This window comes from Neoarius graeffei, chromosome 6 (genome assembly GCF_027579695.1).
Source record: "Neoarius graeffei isolate fNeoGra1 chromosome 6, fNeoGra1.pri, whole genome shotgun sequence".
Lineage (NCBI taxonomy): Eukaryota > Metazoa > Chordata > Actinopteri > Siluriformes > Ariidae > Neoarius > Neoarius graeffei.
Window position 1 is genome coordinate 16538795 of NC_083574.1, and position 20043 is coordinate 16558837.

The 20043-nt window shown below is 45.0% G+C and overlaps 1 protein-coding gene across 1 annotated transcript in view; it reads right to left on the reverse strand.

Annotated features, from left to right (window-relative positions):
• The window catches only part of si:ch211-136a13.1 (HHIP-like protein 1), a 44461-nt gene extending 36550 nt beyond the window's left edge, over nt 1-7911 (reverse strand). Inside the window, exon 1 of the mRNA XM_060922857.1 lies at nt 7439-7911. Within this exon, the coding sequence (XP_060778840.1) occupies nt 7439-7717 (279 nt within the window). The 5' untranslated portion in view covers nt 7718-7911. The remainder of the gene's footprint in view (nt 1-7438) is intronic.
• Between the last annotated feature and the right edge of the window lie 12132 nt (nt 7912-20043).

Genomic DNA, 20043 nt, shown 5'->3' on the forward strand with positions numbered 1-20043 from the left:
TATCGTTGAGCGGGGAGTAATAGGCGTGCGCGATGTTATTCACCGCCACAACGCAAGGGGGCGTGAAGTCGCGAAATCGCTAGGAGTAGTTGGTGGGTGTGGTTAGTGGAGTGTTTATCCTCCGGTTACTTATACTGACTAGAACTGGAGTCGTATAGATGTACGTACTTCCTCACTTCCTCGATCAACCGCTCTTTGTGCTGCTCCATCTTCGCTCGTGTTTTTAAAAATGGCGGTAGTGAAACCAAACCAAACCGGGAAAGTAGGGAAGCGGAAGTGCGTGTACAGCGGATGTAGAGTGGACCAATCAGAGCCCTCTTGTCTGCGACGCTGTCTGCGAGGCTTCTGCGGTGGTCACAATTTTTGGGAGGTGCGCACAGCGCATCTGTGAAGGGGGGGAGGCTACGCAGACGGCATCTGCAACGCCATCTGAAAGGACTGGGTTGTCAGCATAAATTGGCCTTTAGGAGACAAAGCATCTGAGGACCTAGGACTAATAAAGAGAATCTATCAGATAAACACTGACAGCATGAAAGTGGTCCAACAAGGCAAAAGACTGGAACACCAACAGTGTGAGGGAAGTTCAGACATTGTCAATAAATTCCCTTCGGTCTTCAAAGGACATGGGACATTACCTTACACTTACAAAATTCAGCTCAAGGATGATGCTGTGCCTATAGTGCATGCCCCAAGGAGAGTGCCTGCACCACTCAGGACTGGCTTGAAAAAAAGAGCTTGAAAGAATGACTCAAATGGGTGTCATTGAATGAGTGGAAGAGCCCACAGATTGGGTGAACTCCATCACATGTGTCAAGAAAAAGAACACAGGTGCTCTAAGAGTCTGCCTTGATCCCAAAGATCTAAATGAAAATATTAAAAGAGAGCATTACCAGATCCCAAAACGAGAAGAGATAATGAGTGAAATGGCTGGTGCTAAGTTTTTTAGCAAACTAGATGCTTCACATGGGTTTTGGCAGCTGAGGCTGGACCCAGAAAGCAGCAAGTACACTGCCTTTAACACACCATTCGGGCGTTACTGTTTCTTGAGGCTCCCATTTAGCATTAAATCAGCAGCAGAGATCTTCCACAGAGCGATGGAGTCCATAATAGAAGGTCTGGAAGGCACTAGAGTCTATCTAGATGACCTGGTTGTCTAGGGAAATACAAGCCAACAACACAACGAAAGGTTGGAGAAACTCCTACAAAGAGTCAAAAAGAATGGACTAAAACTGAATAGAGACAAGTGCCTCTTTGGCATCACAGAGATGACCTTCTTGGGAGAAAAGATCACAAGTGAAGGGGTGGAACCTGATCAGTCAAAATCAGCACCAGAGGTGGAACCTGATCAGTCAAAAGTGCAAGCCATATTGGACATGCCCGCCCCCACTGACAAAAAAGGTGTCTTGCGAGCCATGGGAATGATCAACTTCCTGGGAAAATTCATTCCTAATCTTACCTCCAAGACAGCATGCCTCAGGGAGTTCCTACAGCACAACAGTGTTTGAGTGGATTGCTCGACATGAGAAAGAGTGGAAACAATTAAAGGAAACTGTAACTACTGAGCCAGTCCTCACATTCTTTGACCCATCAAAACCAACAAAAATCTCCACCGATGCCTCAAAAGATGGCTTGGGAGCTGTGCTGCTTCAAATGAACGGAGACAAATGGCAACCTGTAGCATATGCGTCTAGATCAATGACAGAGACCGAGCAACGCTATGCTCAGATAGAAAAAGAGACTTTGGGCCTAGTGTTTGGCTGTGGAAAGTTTCACAGTTATGTGTATGGATTACCAACCTTTACAGTAGAGACTGACCACAAACCACTCATATCAATCAGAAAAAATAACCTCAATGACATGTCACCCAGAATTCAGCGCATGATGATGGTGTTGCAGCGCTATGACTTTGAACTAATTTACACGCCGGAAAAATACATTGTGCTGGCAGATGCTTTATCACGAGCACCAGTGCCAAGCAGTGACATGTTGGTCAGCCCTACAACTGAGAATGATGAAACACACATAAACATGGCGACTGCTTCACTCCCAACGTTGGATGTCATGTTGCAGCAAATCGTACAGGAGATGGCGAAAGATCCTCTGCTACAGAAAGTGTCCCACCACATCCAAAATGGCTGGTCAAGAGGAGTCTGTCCGGGGTTCTACTTGGTGGGTGCAGACTTGTGTATGGCTAATGGGCTGGTGCTGAGACAAAACAGGATTGTCATCCCACAATCCATGCACCAGGATATGCTTCAGCTTATCCATGAGGGACATCTTGGCATGGTGAAATGTAAAAGGAGAGTGAGAGAAGCAGTTTACTGGCCGGGCATCAACAGGGATATTGAGGAGATGATACAGAAATGTGAAACATGTCTCAAACATCACTACAAATAACCAAAAGAGCCGATGCTGATAGCAGCCCTACCCACTGCACCCTGGCAAAAGGTAGGCATGGATTTGTTTCATCTGCATGGCAAGGACTATCTTCTGGTGATTACTATTCTAACTATCCAGAAGTTGCACAGCTTTCCAGTACATCGGCACAGTCTGTCATCACACACATGAAAGGGTTTTTCACCAGACATGGAATTCCACAATGTGTCATCAGTGACAATGGTCCACAATATGACTGTGGTGAATTTAGCGACTTTGCAAAGCAATATGGATTTCAACATATCACCTCTAGCCCCTTGTATCCACAGGCGAATGGACAGGCTGTAAAAGGGGTACAAATTGTAAAGAGACTGTTGAAAAAGGCACAAAACAGTAAGACTGATCCTTACCTGGCTTTGCTAAGCTACAGGGCTTCATCTCTGGAGTGTGGAGCATCCCCTGCTGAGCTACTCATGCGTCGCAAGCTGCGCACCACACTTCCACACATTCAGAAAAACAATGATAACAAATACAACAACAAGCTGACTGTCAAAAGGATGAGACTCAAGCACAGACAGAAAATGAACTATGACAAAACAGCAAGGCGTCTGGAACCTCTTCAGGAAAGGGATGTTGTGAGGATTGAGGGCCCTGACTTCTGGGACAGGAAAGCAACAGTTCTCAGTGAAGTAGGACCCAGGTCATTTGTTGTTAAGATAGAGAATGGACAAGTGTTAAGGACAAACAGGAGGAGTCTGTTAAAGACTCAGGGCATTGAACGTCAGGCCGAGGAGACTGGATCTGAACAACAAAAGGGTGTTGTGGCAGCGGGGGCGTGGTCAAGCGCCGGTCTGTGACAGGAGGGCGGAGTCAGGGAAGGTAAGTGGCAGAATCACTACACCTGAGAGCAATTAACCTGTGTTTGTGTGTCTTCCCAGTGACCGCGCCCTATATCAGGAGGGAGAGCGAGAGCGGAAGGAGCTCATCCCCTGGACGAGACACTAGTGTGTGTGTCTCAGTGTGTTTGGAATATATATATATTGTTAGACTGAAAAGTGTGGCAATAAAGCCTCTGTTTACACCTGATCTCTGTCCTGCCGTCCTCTGTGCTCCACCCACCAATACTGAACCGCTACAGGTGTTAAACCAGATGTGCACCACAGTGAGCCTCCTTCACCTTTCCCAATGACTGAGACACTGAGAAGGTCTACCAGACCAAGGGAACCTCCTGAGAGGCTCACAGAACAAGGGTGAACTGTTCAACGAAAGACATGTGACAGAAAGTTGTTGACATTTGGCACTGTTTTTCTCTGGGAAAAAAAAAAATTGTTCATACTTGTGCCAAATCTGCTGTTATAATGTGTATTGACTGAGTTGTGTAAAAAATAGAGAGCTATAATGTGTTTGGTGCTTAGAGAAATTTAAGCTATAAGCTAGAATTTAGGGGCGGCACGGTGGTGTAGTGGTTAACTGGTGACTCTAAATTGACCGTAGGTGTGAATGTGAATGGTTGTCTGTGTCTATGTGTCAGCCCTGTGATGACCTGGCGACTTGTCCAGGGTGTACCCTGCCTTTCGCCCGTAGTCAGCTGGGTTAGGCTCCAGCTTGCCTGCGACCCTGTAGAACAGGATAAAGTGGCTACAGATAATGAGAATGATGAGCTAGAATTTATTTTATTTGCACTGAGTTAAGACATTTGGTTACAGAGAAAAGCTAAGTGCTAAAGAATGTAGTTTGTTGCACTATTTTTGACATGTTGAATGTTACTAAAGACTGTTAAAATTTACAGATTGACAGTAATTTAAGAGTTGTGTTTTAATGTGATACCTGTTTGGAAGGGGGATGTAATGATAAGTGCTAACAAAGGAGCTACCCATAGGGGGCGATCTAACATCAGCAGACTACAGATTGACTGAATGTAGTACCAGAGAGTGGGTCTATACTGGAGTGTAATACTGAGCGTGTGTAACATTAAAGGGCATATCACGGGTAAATTCAGGAGCAAGATCAATGTAATTCTCCTATTTTATATTAAACTTTGGTCAAATATCTGTAACGTTCTGCATTCTCTGCAATTTTTTTACCCTGCGCAATACCAGAAAAATTCAGTTGAAATCAAGCCATTTGAGGCGAATTGGTCCGCCTCTGAAAAAACTTTGCATTTGAATTTCCCGGGAAGCACTGATTTTCGTGATGTCATCTGCGAGATGCCTCCCTCTGAATCCTACGTCAGCATTGGTTTGTTTATGAGAAAACGACCTGGTGGTTTTCTGCAAATTTCTTCAACGTTATCACATAATTATTAAAATGGTTAACAGATGTATCGTAGGAGGGTGTAGCCACACCAATCTTGATGGCATTAGTACTCATCGTTTCCCAAAAGACCGGACAATGAGAGAGAAATGAGAGCGCTTGGTCTACACAGGCTGTGCACTGAAACCATGCAAGATCTCTTAGCCTGCTCGCGCTTCCACAGATAACGTCACGATTCTGGCTCCAGACTCCCTTGGGATTTTTCCAGACGCGTTTTGTTATTTTATTTTTTTCTGCTGTAGACAGATGGCCTTGTGCAAAATTATCCTTCTGGATAAGTGTGTAAAGGGACTTTCATATATTAAAAAAAAGAAATTGGTCCAGAATATGCCCTTTAAACAGCTATCTGAGGCTAGCACAAAGTTCAATTCTTAATGTTTTATTCATAGATGAATAAGAACATTACAGATAGTGAGATACATTATTCATTTCCATCCCTGGTCATAGTCAATATTTTTGCAGGTACATTTATTATTATTATCTCATCTCATCTCATTAGTATTATTTTATTTTTTAACATTTCTGAATGCACAAACAGGAGGATAAGATAAGGAATCTATTAATTATAAATCCTTAATCTAATCCTGATGTTTCTCATCTCATTATCTCTAGCCGCTTTATCCTGTTCTACAGGGTCGCAGGCAAGCTGGAGCCTATCCCAGCTGACTATGGGCGAAAGGTGGGGTACACCCTGGACAAGTCACCAGGTCATCACAGGGCTGACACATAGACACAGACAACCATTCACACTCACACCTACGGTCAATTTAGAGTCACCAGTTAATCTAACCTGTATGTCTTTGGACTGTGGGGGAAACTGGAGCACCTGGAGGAAACCCACACAGACACGGGGAGAACATGCAAACTCCGCACAGAAAGGCCTTCGCAGACCACGGGGCTTGAACCCGGACCTTCTTGCTGTGAGGTGACAGCGCTAACCACTACACCACTGTGCCGCCCCCTGATGTTTCTCATTTTAATACAAATGTTTTGGATGAACTTTTCTTCTTTTCTTCTTTGACCATAAATTCTACATCTGTGTCATATCGCTAATCTTCAACTGTCTTTATCCTTTTATTATTTTTTCATTGTCCTCAACCTTCTTCATAGATCTAATGGATACCATTTTTCATACTTACCTAATATATTTATCTGAGAATATGAAAGATGCTGTTCCAGATTTGAAAGGAAGTTGATGTTTTGGTTCTCCCCAGGTCTCTAATGCCAAACAAGCAGCTCTCTGTAGCTGAGATAAACGTCCCAACAAAGACTGTCATTGAGCAGAGCTTCCTCTCTTAGTGGGCAAGGGAATGAGACCTTTCCCCAGTCAGCCACACTACCTATGGAGGATTAGTGTGGTAAAAGAAAACCCCATTACTGAAGTGGGTTGAAACCAAATGAGCCTGAGGTGCCGCAAAGCTGTATTTTTTCTTATCTGTTAAAGGCATTGCCAGAATGGCTGGCTTTTGTCCTATATGATTTGGATCCAGATAGACCAAAGCACAGTAGGCACAAAAGAGCCATGAGTCAGACTTGGTTTTGCATAATGATATGTTTCTGTGCTGTTTTAAATCTTTGTGCATTTATTTGCCCATCATGAGATAAAGATGACTGTAATCCACCATGTATACCTTTATATTTAGACACTTAATGTCCTTGTGAAGTGTATTTGAGTTTCTCTTTTTACTTGAAGGACTTGTATCCAGTTGCAATCATTTTTTGGTGATCATGTCCTTTAAGAGCATGTTGTATTTCTTGGAGCAAAAGAAGTGTAAGACTTTGATCAATAGTGGATTTATCGGATAAAGTAAATATATACAGTACTCTGCAAAAGTCTTCAGCACATGTAAAGAAATGCTGTAGACCAAAAAATGGCTTAAAATAATGAAATAAATGTTTCAGCATTTAAAAAAATACTATAAACAGCAGTAAGCCATAGTAAATGAAACAACATCAGTATTTTGCGTGAGATGACTGTTTGCTTTAAAAAAAAAATGCAGTCTCAGGTACAATAAGTGCAGTTTTATAAGGAAATGAGCTGTAGGTTTTACTGAGCATCTTGCAGAACCAGCCACAGTGACACAGTCTGGACACTTTGACTGTCACACTTGCTTCTTAATTTTGCACCAAAACCCAGTAGCCTTCATTATGTTTTCTTTTTTAATCTGAAAAGTGGTCTCTTATGTAATATGCTGCTCAGATACAAAAAAAAAAAAAATTCTGTATTATTTAATTTTTTGCTGGAAAACAAATGTTTGGAACTCTAAAATGTTTTTGTACTGACACTCGATAATGTAGAAGTCATAAAATAGAAATCTATAACAGTTTGTATAAAAAAAGGGTGCCTAAGACTTTTGCGCAGTACTGTGTATATATATATATATATATATATATATATATATATATATATATATATATATATATATATATAAATTTCAACCTGCAAGGAAAACTCTGACCTCCAAAAATCATCCATTCTCAAATGCAAAACCTACCATTCATTCAGAACACGAGGTTTTCCAATGGAACTCTGTGACGTAAGACCTTCACTGTAAACATCACTTCGGGTGAGACACTCTTTCAGATATTTACTAGTGTACAGACAGATTTCTGTACACTGTTTGAGCTGAAATATTTTTAAATGATACACATGTCAGATTTTTTTGTTTTGTTTTTTAATGAATAATCTGTGGGGTTTCGACACACGATGCCCCACAGTGATGGCAGGCCTAGCTGGCTTTAGTCTTACCTGGCACAGGATGGTGCGGATGTACTTCCCGCAGGCCATAAACCCAGAGTGATCAAAGTAGTCCATAATTCTGTCAAATCTGTATGAAATCTGTTTGTCTTGCTCCAAATCGCAGCAGCCAAACTTGACATACTCTTTGCAGAAGAGCAGCGGCTCCTGAGGTTGGAAAGGAGGCTTGTAGTCCAGGCACTGCGGGTGGCCATCTGCTTGCAAGAAGCTCAGGAGGAGCCAAAGCAGAATGTGGAGAAACTCAGCTCTCCAGAGTCTTACTAAACTCATGGCAGTGAAGAAAACGAGAGCAGGAGTCCCAGCCAGAGGGAAAGGTATGAATTACGGTATAAGGAATGCCTTTTTGGTGTGTGTTCCGCTCCAGCTGCTCAATTATTTGTGGGTTAACTTGGATGCCTGTCAGTGCTCTCACACATGCACACACACACTTTCATTGGACATGTGCTCTGGTGGAGAGAGAACGAACAGATTGAAGTCACACAAGGCTGTCTCATTCAACAGTCTGAGCTCCGGCCACATGTACACACACACACACACACACACACACACACACACACCTCTGCTCCCTCCTCCTCGTCTCTCCCCTTGTCTCCTCCTCTCATTTCCGCCTTCTTACTCTTTCTCCTTTTTCACAAGAAAAGGCATTCCTATCCTTTGCAGCAGGCCTCAATCACAAACCTGTAGTCACCCATCCCCCATATGCTGAATCTCTCCGCAGTTAATGTGTAATGATACTCTCTGGTCACGATTCAATTCAGTTCTCGGAATATTTTGAACAAAATTTGAGTGAAGAAAAATCATGACCAAAAAGAATCATAAACAAATGCAAAACGTTAATTTTTGAATGTATAATATTACATAAATCAGGTTGCTACAAACAGAGGACTAATATTGTAATCAAAATGGACGTTCACCGTATCTTAATAAATAAATGCATAAATCCCCCTCAAAAGTCTCTGGCTTGGGGAAAATGATTGATTGAAACATGTTCTGTAGCAGTGCCTCTGACATGATTTTAATCCGAAATAGAGCTCCAAAGTCGGCTAAAATGCCCATGTTCCACAACATTTTCTTGGGCAGCAGAGGTTGCAATGGGGCAGGACTGGTATTGCTTGCAAGCTCCTGAAAAGCTCTTTTTAATATATCACATACACCACATTATAGACAATGTAGTTGGGGGGGGCAAAGGTTTATATAACGATAGGACAAAATAAAAAAGATTTTGTTTTATTAAGTTTCACAGATGTTCCTTTAAATAATGGAAATGGTCAAATAATAGTGTATGTTCAAGTATTAATAACAAAACAATCAAAATGATATAACTCTGAAAGTTTGTATCTGAATGTGATTACATATATCCATCCATCCATTATCTGTAGCTGCTTATCCTGTTCTACAGGGTCACAGGCAAGCTGGTGCCTATCCCAGTTGACTATGGGCGAGAGGTGGGGTACACCCTGGACAAGTTGCCAGGTTATCGCAGGGCTGACACAATGTGATATATATATATATGGGGGCAAGGATCACTGCAAGAGTAGTACCTTTCTGGCTGGCCATCCTACATCTAGGCATCCCAGACTGGTCTCCCCATATCCAGCGTCATGTGATGCGCAACATAAGGCCAGTATCCCAGCAAGTGGCTGCACCACCACCTGGCCTCTCACATGATGAAAACCGGCCGCTCCAAGCGCCGCCCCAGTTTCTTTATCTACTGAACATGGCAGATCTAGGGGAGACAACCCCGATAAAAAAACCCACCACGTTGGTGAAAAATTCCATTCTAGAATCCCCACTGGTGGTTCAGCGTAAAAGTGTGTCCTTCTTAGACACCTCCAGATGGATTGCTGAGGAGATCAGATCCCTGGTCATTGAGGTTTCCTTGCCACTGGATCCAGACCTCTTCTCTGTGAAGCCCCGTGTGCCTACTGTTGTTCACCAGTCTGGCCCATGCTAAAAGATTTCACGCACAAGGCATCCACTAAAGGATTAAGTCCTGCGGCGATTGGCGAGAGGTGACAGGGACAGGATTTGTGTGATCTGGGAGTCCCTAGTCTCAGACCAGCACATTTAGGAGTAGAGACTGATTCAGTCATCTCACTCTTGGACCAGAACAGGAGAATGATTCGGCAGCTTTCTCTTTGCAGCCCTATTCAGGATCCACTCTGCTCACCCCAGTAAGGGGTGGAGGCTAGAAAAGGTGCCCTAAAAATAGTTTGTTAGAGTCCCAGTGTGGTTTTAGACCCAATAGAGGAATGATCAATATGATCTTTACTGTCTGCCAGCTACCGTACAGGAGTAGTGTCGGAAGCAAAACCAACCACTCTACATAGCCTTTATAGAACTGACTAAGGCCTTTGACTCGGTCAACCGAGAAGCTTTGTGGCGAATCCGAGCAAAATACAGTTGTCCTGAGAAGTTCATTTCTAGACTTTTTCACGATGGCAGGACTGCTAAGGTTCTCAGCGATATTGGTGACAGCGAGCCTTTTGAGGTGGGGACAGGAGTCAAGCAAAGCTGTGTGATCGCTCCCACTCTGTTCTCCATATTTATATCAACTATCTTTCATCTGTTGAAGGACAGACTTCCAGATGCTGTGGAAGTTGTTTACAGAATGGATGGAGGCCTTTTCAATCTGAGAAGACTAACAGCAAAAACCAAGACATACACTACAGCTGTGATTGAACTTCAGCACGCTGATAACTGTGTCTGTGCCACCACAGTGGATGATCTTCAAGTTATTCTGAACACCTTCAATTATACACACCAGAGCAGGGATGTGATTGGCCAAGGACAAAAAAGCAGGAAAATATATAGACCCATAATGCGAGTCGCGACACGGCAGCAGTGTGGTGTGGTATAAACAGACAGTTTCAGAGAACTTTACCCATGAGATGTTATAATGACTCAGCACCCCGTTAATGGCCAAATGGAATTCAAGGTGAGCAGTTTAACTCCACACAGAAAGGCCCTTGCCGGCCACGCGGCTCGAACCCAGGACCTTCTTGCTGTGAGGCGACAGTGCTAACCACTACACCACCATGCAGTCTAATAATAATAATAATAATAATAAATATTATTATTATTATTATTATTATATAATTATATCATATAATTATCATCATGATTATGAACAGGCCAAATCCCAAACGGCTCCTGGTTGAAGACGGAGTGCACTACTGTAGAAGCCTTTTTCAAGTTCAAGTTCAAGTCAGCTTTATTGTCAGTTTCTTCATATGCACAGGTCATACAAGGAAATTGAAATTACGTTTCTCTCTATCCCATGTAAAGACATAGACAAACATAGGACTGACATTAACAAGACAAACATTAAAGCGCAAGACAGGACCAATAACAGTGTAACAAGCAATAAGTAATAATAAATTAATGATAAAAAAAGGGGGGGGGAATTGAAACATTTAACATTTAGAAAAAATAATCTAGGCTAAAGACAGGAAGATAAGAACAAGACTAGTATACAAGACACACAGTCCAGGGCAGTCCAGTTGAGGTTATCACAGTAGCAGCATTATGTAGAATAATGTGTTAAATAATAATGTGTTAATAATAATGTGTAGCAGCATTCAGAAGCAGCATATGGTAAGTTGTTATATTGCAGGGCCCAAGGCAGTTCTTATGAGATAGTTCAGGTAAGGTGCAAATTCACATATGTAGTTCCATAGAGAAGTCTTTTCCGTGGAGGGCAGCAGCAACAAGAAACAGTGTATGGTGTGTAAAAAAAAAGTGAGGTAGTGCAGGTAAAGGTGCAAATGAGAAGTCTTTTCCGTGGAGGGCAGCAGCAACAAGAAATAGTGTATGGTGTGTAAAAAAAAAAAGTGAGGTAGTGCAGGTAAAGGCGCAAAAGTCACATAGTCACATTTATACTTTCTATAGGGCAGTTTTGGAGAGAGCTGGGGCACATTTGGGATTCAGTTAATTATTATTATTATTATTATTATTATTATTATTATTAACAAAAGAGCAGCTAGCTGCGGCTGAATCCCAAATGCCTCCCAGCTCTCTCCAAAACCGCCCTATAGAAAGTATAAAAAGGCTTCTACAGTAGTGCACTCCGTCTCCAACCAGGAGCCGTTTGGGATTCGGCCTGTTCATACGCATGCGTAATAGCGCTCGTTTATAGATGTCCGTCCGTCCGTCCTACCTACCTACTTACCTACCCACCCACCCTCCCTCTCTCCCTCCCTCCCTCTCTCCCTCCCTCCCTCCCTCCCTCCCAGTGAATTCAAACTGGGACACACTTTAAAACTACTACCTGGAAAACAAAACTGTTGATGAATTAACAAACTGATTAATTCCTAACTTCACTCGTGTGTACTTATGTAAAGTATTAAATTAGTTTGCAAGCTAACAGTGTAATGTGTTTCTACATCCAGGCTGCTTTAGCACACACACAGCCAACATGGACTGAGAGAGGACACCCCCCCCACACACACACACACACACACTCAGACACTCACCCAGAAGTTTCTTCACCTCATCTTCACTCATGTAAACGTTGACACTTGGGTGGTTGTTATGGCTGTTGGTGCTGATTATCCCGCTGGGTCTGGTGAGGCACAGGGCCGCCTGGAGCAGCAGGAGCAGCACGCCAGCCCCCGAGTGTCCTGAGGGCTGGAAGCGGCCGAGCGCGGAACTCCGTCCGGCGACCCTCAGCGCCCCGCGCCACCTCCTTTTGCCCCAGCATTGCACCTTCACTCTTCCCTCACACTGCTTTAGCAAACCCTCAGGCTCTACCCTCATCCAAAACTTGAGTGGCCTCCGGTGGGCAGCATTCCTATAGTAGGTGTTGATAACGACGCTCACAAAACCCCCGCTCCGTCTCCAGCCTGTTGTCCAGTGCTTCCTGGCTGAGCTAACCATAACACTAACAACGCCAGCTAGCTAGCTAACTTTGTTCAAGTCTTCAAGACTCGGGTCACATAAAGGTTACTCTCGCGTTATGCATAATGGGCTTTTTTTATTATTATTATTATTGGTACCGCTTAACCTAGGGTAGGTTATTATGCGCACGCATGGCTCATTGGAGTTGCCTATGGATAATGTGGTAATGTGGTCCTACCCCCCCCCCCCCAAAAAAAAAAACGAATTTGCATGATTCACGAGGGTCGCATTTTTATGCCTGAAAATCCGGAATTCCAGAAAAATCCAGAAGAATCACATCCTCGCAGAGACTTGGCCTTTCCATTAATGTGAAGAAGACAGAGGTCCCCTACCAACCAACTCCTGGCCTGTCCTTCTCTTAAGGTTGACAGGACTGTACTGAAGAATGTTCAGAGGTTCCCCCCAACATCGTCTTCAGGCAGCCAGCTATGCTTTCAGTTGTTTGCGTGACAGAGTCTTTGAGGAAAGAGGAATAAGAACTGACACTGAGATACTGATGTACAAGGCAGTTGTTTTACCAACTCTCTTGTATGGCTCAGAGTCCTGGACTATTCACAGGTGTCATCTTAAGACCCTTGAAAAGTACCATCCTGGGTGTCAGCTGGCAGGATTGATGAATGAAGGTCAGCATTCTGGAGGAGGCCAACTGCACTAGCACTGAGGCCATGGTGATTCAAAGTCAACTCTGCTGGTCAGGACATCTTGCCAGAATGTAAGATTCACGTCTTCCGAAGCAAGTCCTCTATGGTCAGCTCGGCTCAGGAGCAAGGTCCAGAGGGGGTCAGAGAAAATACTTTAAGGACAATCTAAAATCTTCTCTGAAATCATGCAGTATCAGTGTTGACAATTGGGAGTATATTGCTCGTGACAGAGCAAGATGGTGAAGGTCTGTCTGCAGAGACATGACTTGCTTTGAGCTTGAGAGATGCCAAAAAGCTGAGGAAAAGTGCTCATGGCACAAGGAACATGAAAGGGATCCTTTGCCTGCTGCTGCCAATTTTATCTGTGCTGCATGCAGAAGAGTCTGTGCATCCCACATTGGACTAGTCAGTCACCTTGGGGTGCACAAGGATTAACCTATAAACCTATAGTGGGCAATCTTACTTGTCTCAAGGGATTCCTGATGATTTTATACACACACACACATGCACATATAAATGAGGTTACATGGTTGCATGAAGATATGAAGTTTATCTTCGAGTGGTGAACATATTCATGAGTGAGTGAAAATATTTTCAACATGAGAAGATAAACTTCATATCTTCACACCACCATGTAATGTTCTTTATATTTTATGCACACGTTCACACACACACACACACACACACACACACACACACACACACACACAAACAAAACAAAACACAAGTTAAAGGAAATTAATCATAAAATACTAATTTACTTGTAATTAAGCACTTTGACATGTAATTCAAAGTAGCACTAAGTTGAGGTAGTAATTCTGAAAGGATATTGATTATTTTCACATTTAAAAGTGGCGATGTCAGGGCATTGGTCAAAATATGTGTATGTTGCCATATTCATCTGCATCGCTATAAGGATACTGTGAAAAGTCAAAATGAGGCTGCAGGATTGATGACGTAGAAGTTGCTGAAACCGGATCCAGGCGAGACCCCTTTCAGCCTTTTAAACCCATGGCTTTGCTACTTTGAACTAGGATAATTGGAGGAATAAAACACTTGGGTGTGTTCTTATATGAAAATAATCATCAATGGGCTAGTGTGATGAGTTAGTGTTGCCACCAGTTATTGTTCATCTCATTTCTCATTATCTCTAGCCGCTTTATCCTTCTACAGGGTCGCAGGCAAGCTGGAGCCTATCCCAGCTGACTACGGGCGAAAGGCGGGGTACACCCTGGACAAGTCGCCAGGTCATCACAGGGCTGACACATAGACACAGACAACCATTCACACTCACATTCACACCTACGGTCAATTTAGAGTCACCAGTTAACCTAACCTGCATGTCTTTGGACTGTGGGGGAAACCGGAGCACCCGGAGGAAACCCACGCGGACACGGGGAGAACATGCAAACTCCGCACAGAAAGGCCCTCGCCGACCATGGGGCTCGAACCCAGGACCTTCTTGCTGTGAGGCGACAGCACTAACCACTACACCACCGTGCCGCCCATTGTTATAAGTAAGTAATGCAATTTTTCCCCATTTATTGTTACATTTGATGCTGTGGAAAAAGTTAGAAAGATGTTATCACTTAGATTATGTCAGTAATGCGATAGAGAGCATCACTTCCAGTCAGACTACAAACATGGCCGATCTGAACTACAACACCCAAGAACCACAGCGCCCTCTATTGCCTGCCTATTAATTACACCTGTCACTCATTTCCTGGTTAATCAGCCCATGCTATATAAACACCTCTCCTGCACTCACTCGATGTGAAGTATTGTTCAGTGTCTTACCTGTCATACCAAGCCTTGTTATTCTGCCTGTCTTATCGTGTTCTTGACCCTCATTATTGGCTCATTCTCGTTACTCTTTAGTCTAGCCCTTATTACTCTGTCTGCCGATTGATCAACCCCTGCCTGTCCCTCAACTTTGATTTTATCTAGCATTTTGGATTTGTTTGCCAGTCTGCGTTCCCTGCTATCCCCTGTACATACATTCGTCAGTGCCTACATCCTGACAGGATACTTTGCCGGATATGGATGCAGCAGAGGAGGCATGGCAGACTGCTTTGATCACTCAGGGGCACCTCTTAGGAGAACATCAGCAGATGATCTCCGATCTCAACAGCAAGATGGCTCAGCTCGCTGCTATGATGCCGCAGGCCCTCCTAATGTGCCCCGAAGCTCCTCTGAGTCCCATGCTCCCACTTCCATGCCCGAGAAGTATGCCAGGGGATGCGTTCAACTGCAAGGGGTTTCTGCTTCAGTGCTTCATGTACTTCTCCTCGCTCCCCCACATCTTGAATGAATGCAAGATAGACGGATTTCTTTCGCTTTTAACCAGCAAAGCGCTACAATGGGCCAGTGCAGTGTGGAGGAGCAGAGGTGAACACACCACCTCCTACAACAACTTTCTGGAGTTATTCAAGCATGTGTTTGATCATGAGCCAGAGGGAATTGAAGTCAGTGAGAACCTGCTCACCATCACCCAAGGTTCAAAGAGAGTCACTGATTATGCCCTAGATTTCCAGACTCTTGCAGCTGCCAGTGGATGGAATGAGCCAGCATTAAAGGTGGTGTTTTGCCAAGGACTTCACCCCTCAGTATTGAGTGAACTAGCATGATGAACGATGAGCATCTCACTCTGGACGCTCTCACTGATCTCGCCATTCATCTAGACCATCTGCTATCCAACCGCCCATTCCTCCAGGAGGAAGCCAGGCCTGCCGTGGCCTCTGATTCTCCCTCTCCCATGGAACTTTCTCGTGCTCACCTGAAATGCCCCGAATGAGATTGGAGAAAGAAGAAGGGCTTGTGCTTCTGTTGTGGGATCTCCAGTCACCCTATCATCCAATGTCTAGTCCACCCGCCACGCACCAGCTCTGAGGACACCAAGGCTGATTCGGTGAATCCCATGAGATCACTAGGAGCTTGATCTTTCAAGCTTCCAGTATTACTGAAACTGTCTTCCTCTACCCACATACTGTCTGCGTTTATCGACTCAGGGGCAGGGGGAAACTTCATCACCAGCTCAGTTGTTCAGAGGTTCAATCTGCCCACAAACTCGCAGCAGAGCCCACTCAGCATCCGGTCCATTGATGGAGGCCCCATGGGGAAGGCCCTTGTAACCTCCTGGACCACTCCTGTGCATGTTCAGGTGGGAGCTCTTCACTCTGAACAAATCTCACTCCTCGTCACAGCTACCAAGCATCACGACATCATTCTGGGCTATCCGTGGCTACAGCTTCATGACCCACTCATTCTCCAGTGGTCACTGACACATTTCCAGAACTGCCTCCAATGTCCTCAGTTAAATCTTTCCTCCACTTCTGTAGAGAGTCCTCACCCTGACTCCCTAGAAGGGATCCCTGCATGCTACCTGGACCTAGGGGAGGCCTTCAACAAGGGCAAAGCATATGGCCTACCCCCACATCATCTATACGATTGTACCATTGACCTCCTTCCTGGTACTTCTCCCCCATGCAGCTGCATTTACCCTCTGTCCCAGAACGAACAAGCTGCTATGGAAGAGTACATGCAAGCAGGCCCATCCACTTCACCAGCATCAGTGGGATTCTTTTTTGTGGAGAAGAAAAGGGGCAGACTTTGTCCGCGTATAGACATTCGAGGACTCAATCAAATATCAGTGAAATACCCGTATCCACTTCAACTTGTACCCTCCGCATTGGAACAACTCCGCAGCGCCACAGTCTTCTCCAAGCTTGACCTACGTAGTGCCTACAACCTGGTCCGCATCCGCAAGGGTGATGAGTGGAAGACCGCCTTCAGTACCAGTGCCAGCCATTTTGAGTACTGGGTCATGCCTTATTGCCTCTCTTCAGCGCCAAGTGTGTTCCAGTGACTCATTAATGATGTGCTGCAAGACATGTTGGGGAGGTATGTCATAGCTTACATTGATGACATCCTGATCTACTCCCCTGACAAAGAGAGTCATCTTAACCATGTTCAATCAGTACTCAAGTGCCTGTCTAAAGGCCAATTTATGCTGACAACCCAATCCTCACAGATGGCGTCGCAGATAGCATCTGTGTAGCCCCCCACCTTCGCAGACGCTCTGCACGCACCTCCCAAAAATTGTGACCACCGCAGAAGCCTTGCAGACAGCATCACAGACAAGAGGGCTCTGATTGGTCCACTTTACATCCGCTGTACACGCACTTCCGCTTCCCTACTTTCCTGGTTTGATTTGTTTTCACGACCGCCATTTTTAAAAACACGAGCGAAGATGGAGCAGCACGAAGAGCAGTTGATCGAGGAAGTACGTACATCTATATGACTCCAGTTCTAGTCATTATAAGTAACCGGAGGATAAACACTCCACTAACCACACCCACCAACTACTCCTAGCGATTTCGCGACTTCGCACCCCCTTGCGTTGTGGCGGTGAATAACATCGCGCATGCCTATTACTCCCTGCTCAACGATAAATTACAACTGTCTGCGAAAAGCTATCTGCGAAAGCCTTGTCGCAAGAGCATGCAGAGGCCCTAAGAATCATCTCTATGTCAAGGCTGAGAAGTGTGAATTTCACATGCATAAGATCTCCTTCCTGGGGTACATCATCAGTGCTGAGGGGGTCAGCTTTGACCCCTCCAAGGTAACTGCAATCACATCCTGGCTCATACCTACCTCAGTGAAGGAGCTCTAATGTTTCCTCAGCTTCACAAACTTTTATCATCATTTCATTAGAGGGTTCAGCACCCTCGCAGCACCCCTGACCTCCATCCTGAAGAAGGGACCCAAATGCCTCTACTGAAACCCCACAGCTGAAGAAGCCTTCAGCAGGCTCAAAACAGCTTTCACCACAGCCCCTATCCTTCAGCATCCGACCCTGACCCAACCTTTCAGAGTTGAAATGGACGCCTCCGAGTTTGGTGTAGGAGGGGTTCTCTCCCAGCGCTTCGGCAAAAGGCCCAAGCTCCACCTGGTAGCATTCTTCTCCAAAAAGCTCATTCCAGTAGACAGAAACTATGATGTCAGGAACCTAGAGCTACTGGCCATCAAGCTTGCCTTAGAGAAATGGAGGCACTGGTTGGAGGGGGCCACACACCCCTTTGTCATTTTTACTGATCATAAAAACCTTGAGTATCTCAAGAAGGCAAAGAGACTGAACCCACTGGGCACTGTTCTTCACCCATTTCAACTTCAGGATATCTTATCATTCCAGCACCAAAACACCAAGGCTGATGCCTTGTCATGCATTTTTAGCCTGTCTCTTCATGACCAAGAACCTCATCTCATCCTGACACTTAAATGCTTCATCCAGGTGATCATCTGAGACCTTGACAAGAAGATAAGGGACTCACAACCACAGAATCCTCCAGTCAACTGCCCACCGGGCCGCCTGTATGTCCCTAATCATTTCAGGAGCAGGCTCATCACATGGGCACACACTTCTCCTGCCACTGGGCATCCCAGCAGTCATAATACCCACCAACTGCTGTGAAACAAGTACTAGTGGGAGAACATGCTGACTGAGATCATTCATTTCATCTCTTCATGCACTGAGTGCGCTCAAGCCAAGGTCCCTCGAACTCCTCCGGCTGGCAAACTATGCCCTCTTCCTGTGCCTCAGAGACCATGGTCCCACCTGGCAATCAACTTCATCACCAACCTGCCGCCATCTCAAGGCAACTCCACAGTTTTGGTCATCATTTACCGCTTCTCCAAGGCACTGAGACTCATCCCGTTGTCAGGCCTACTCACATCATTTCAGACTGTTAAATTATTGTTCCAGCATGTGTTCCAATACTTCGGCATCCCAGAAGACATACAGTATGTAGTCCGTGACCGGGGCCCTCAATTAATCTATCATCTGTGGGCCAGCTTCATGAAGTGGCTAAGGGTCTCGGTGACCCTCACTTTGGGATATCATCCCCAGTCAAATGGCCAGGTAGAGAGAGCCAACCAAGAAATAGAATGTTTCCTCAGAATCTTCTGCATGCGAAACCAAGTGGACTGGGCCCTATTCATCCCATGGGCCGAATACGTGCAAAACTCTCTCAAGCACTCAGTTACACAACTTGCACTCTTTCAGTGTACGTTTGGCTACCAACCTCTCCTGTTTCCTTGGGACAACTCTCCAGCATGGGTACAGGCCATGGAAGAGTGGTTCACCCATAGCCAGTCGATTTGAGAGGAAGTTCACCAATGCATCGCATCAGTTAATGCCAAGTGCCAAGATCACCAGGAGAATACTTGGGGTTGTTGCTCCAGTTCAACAACCCCAAGTATTCTCCTGGTGATCAGGTATGGGTGTCTACCAGGGACCTTAGGGAACCCAACACTTGCCAGAAATTACAGGCAGGCTACATCGAACTGTACAAGGTGCTCCGGTGCATCAATGAGGTTTCCTATAAACTTGAGCTCCCACCTCACAGTCATCTGTTACCCACCTTCCATGTCTCCTGCCTCAAACCCTCCATCCAGGGTCCCCTGTCTGAGAACATGCCCACCCCGACCACCTGTCTCCTGGCCCAGAAGGAGAACCCATCTACAAGGTAAATCGGATCCTAGACCCTAGAGGTAGAAGAGGTCAGCTATAGTACCTGGTAGATTGGGAGGGCTATGGACCAGAGGAATGAAGTTGGGTGGGAGCTAAGGACATCCTAGACCCTCTTCTTACTCAATAATTTCACAACCAACACCCTGACAAGCCTGCAGTAGGAGGGGGCACCATAGGAAGAATGTAGCAGCTCTGGGGGGTGTTTCTGTCAGTAACATGATTGAGAGCGCCACGTCCAGTCAGACTACAGACATGGCTGATCTACAACACCCAAGAACCACATCACCCTCTATTGCCTGCCTATTAATTACACCTGTCACTCATTTCCTGGTTAATCAGCCCACGCTATATAAACACCTTTCCCACACTCACTCGATGTGAAGTATTGTTCAGTACGTTATACCAAGCCTTGTTGTTCTGCCTGCCTTATTGTTCTCGACCCTCGTTATTGTCTTGTTTTCATTACTCTTTAGTCTAGCCCTGTCTGCCGATCGATCAACCGCTGCCTGTCCCTTGACTTCGATTTT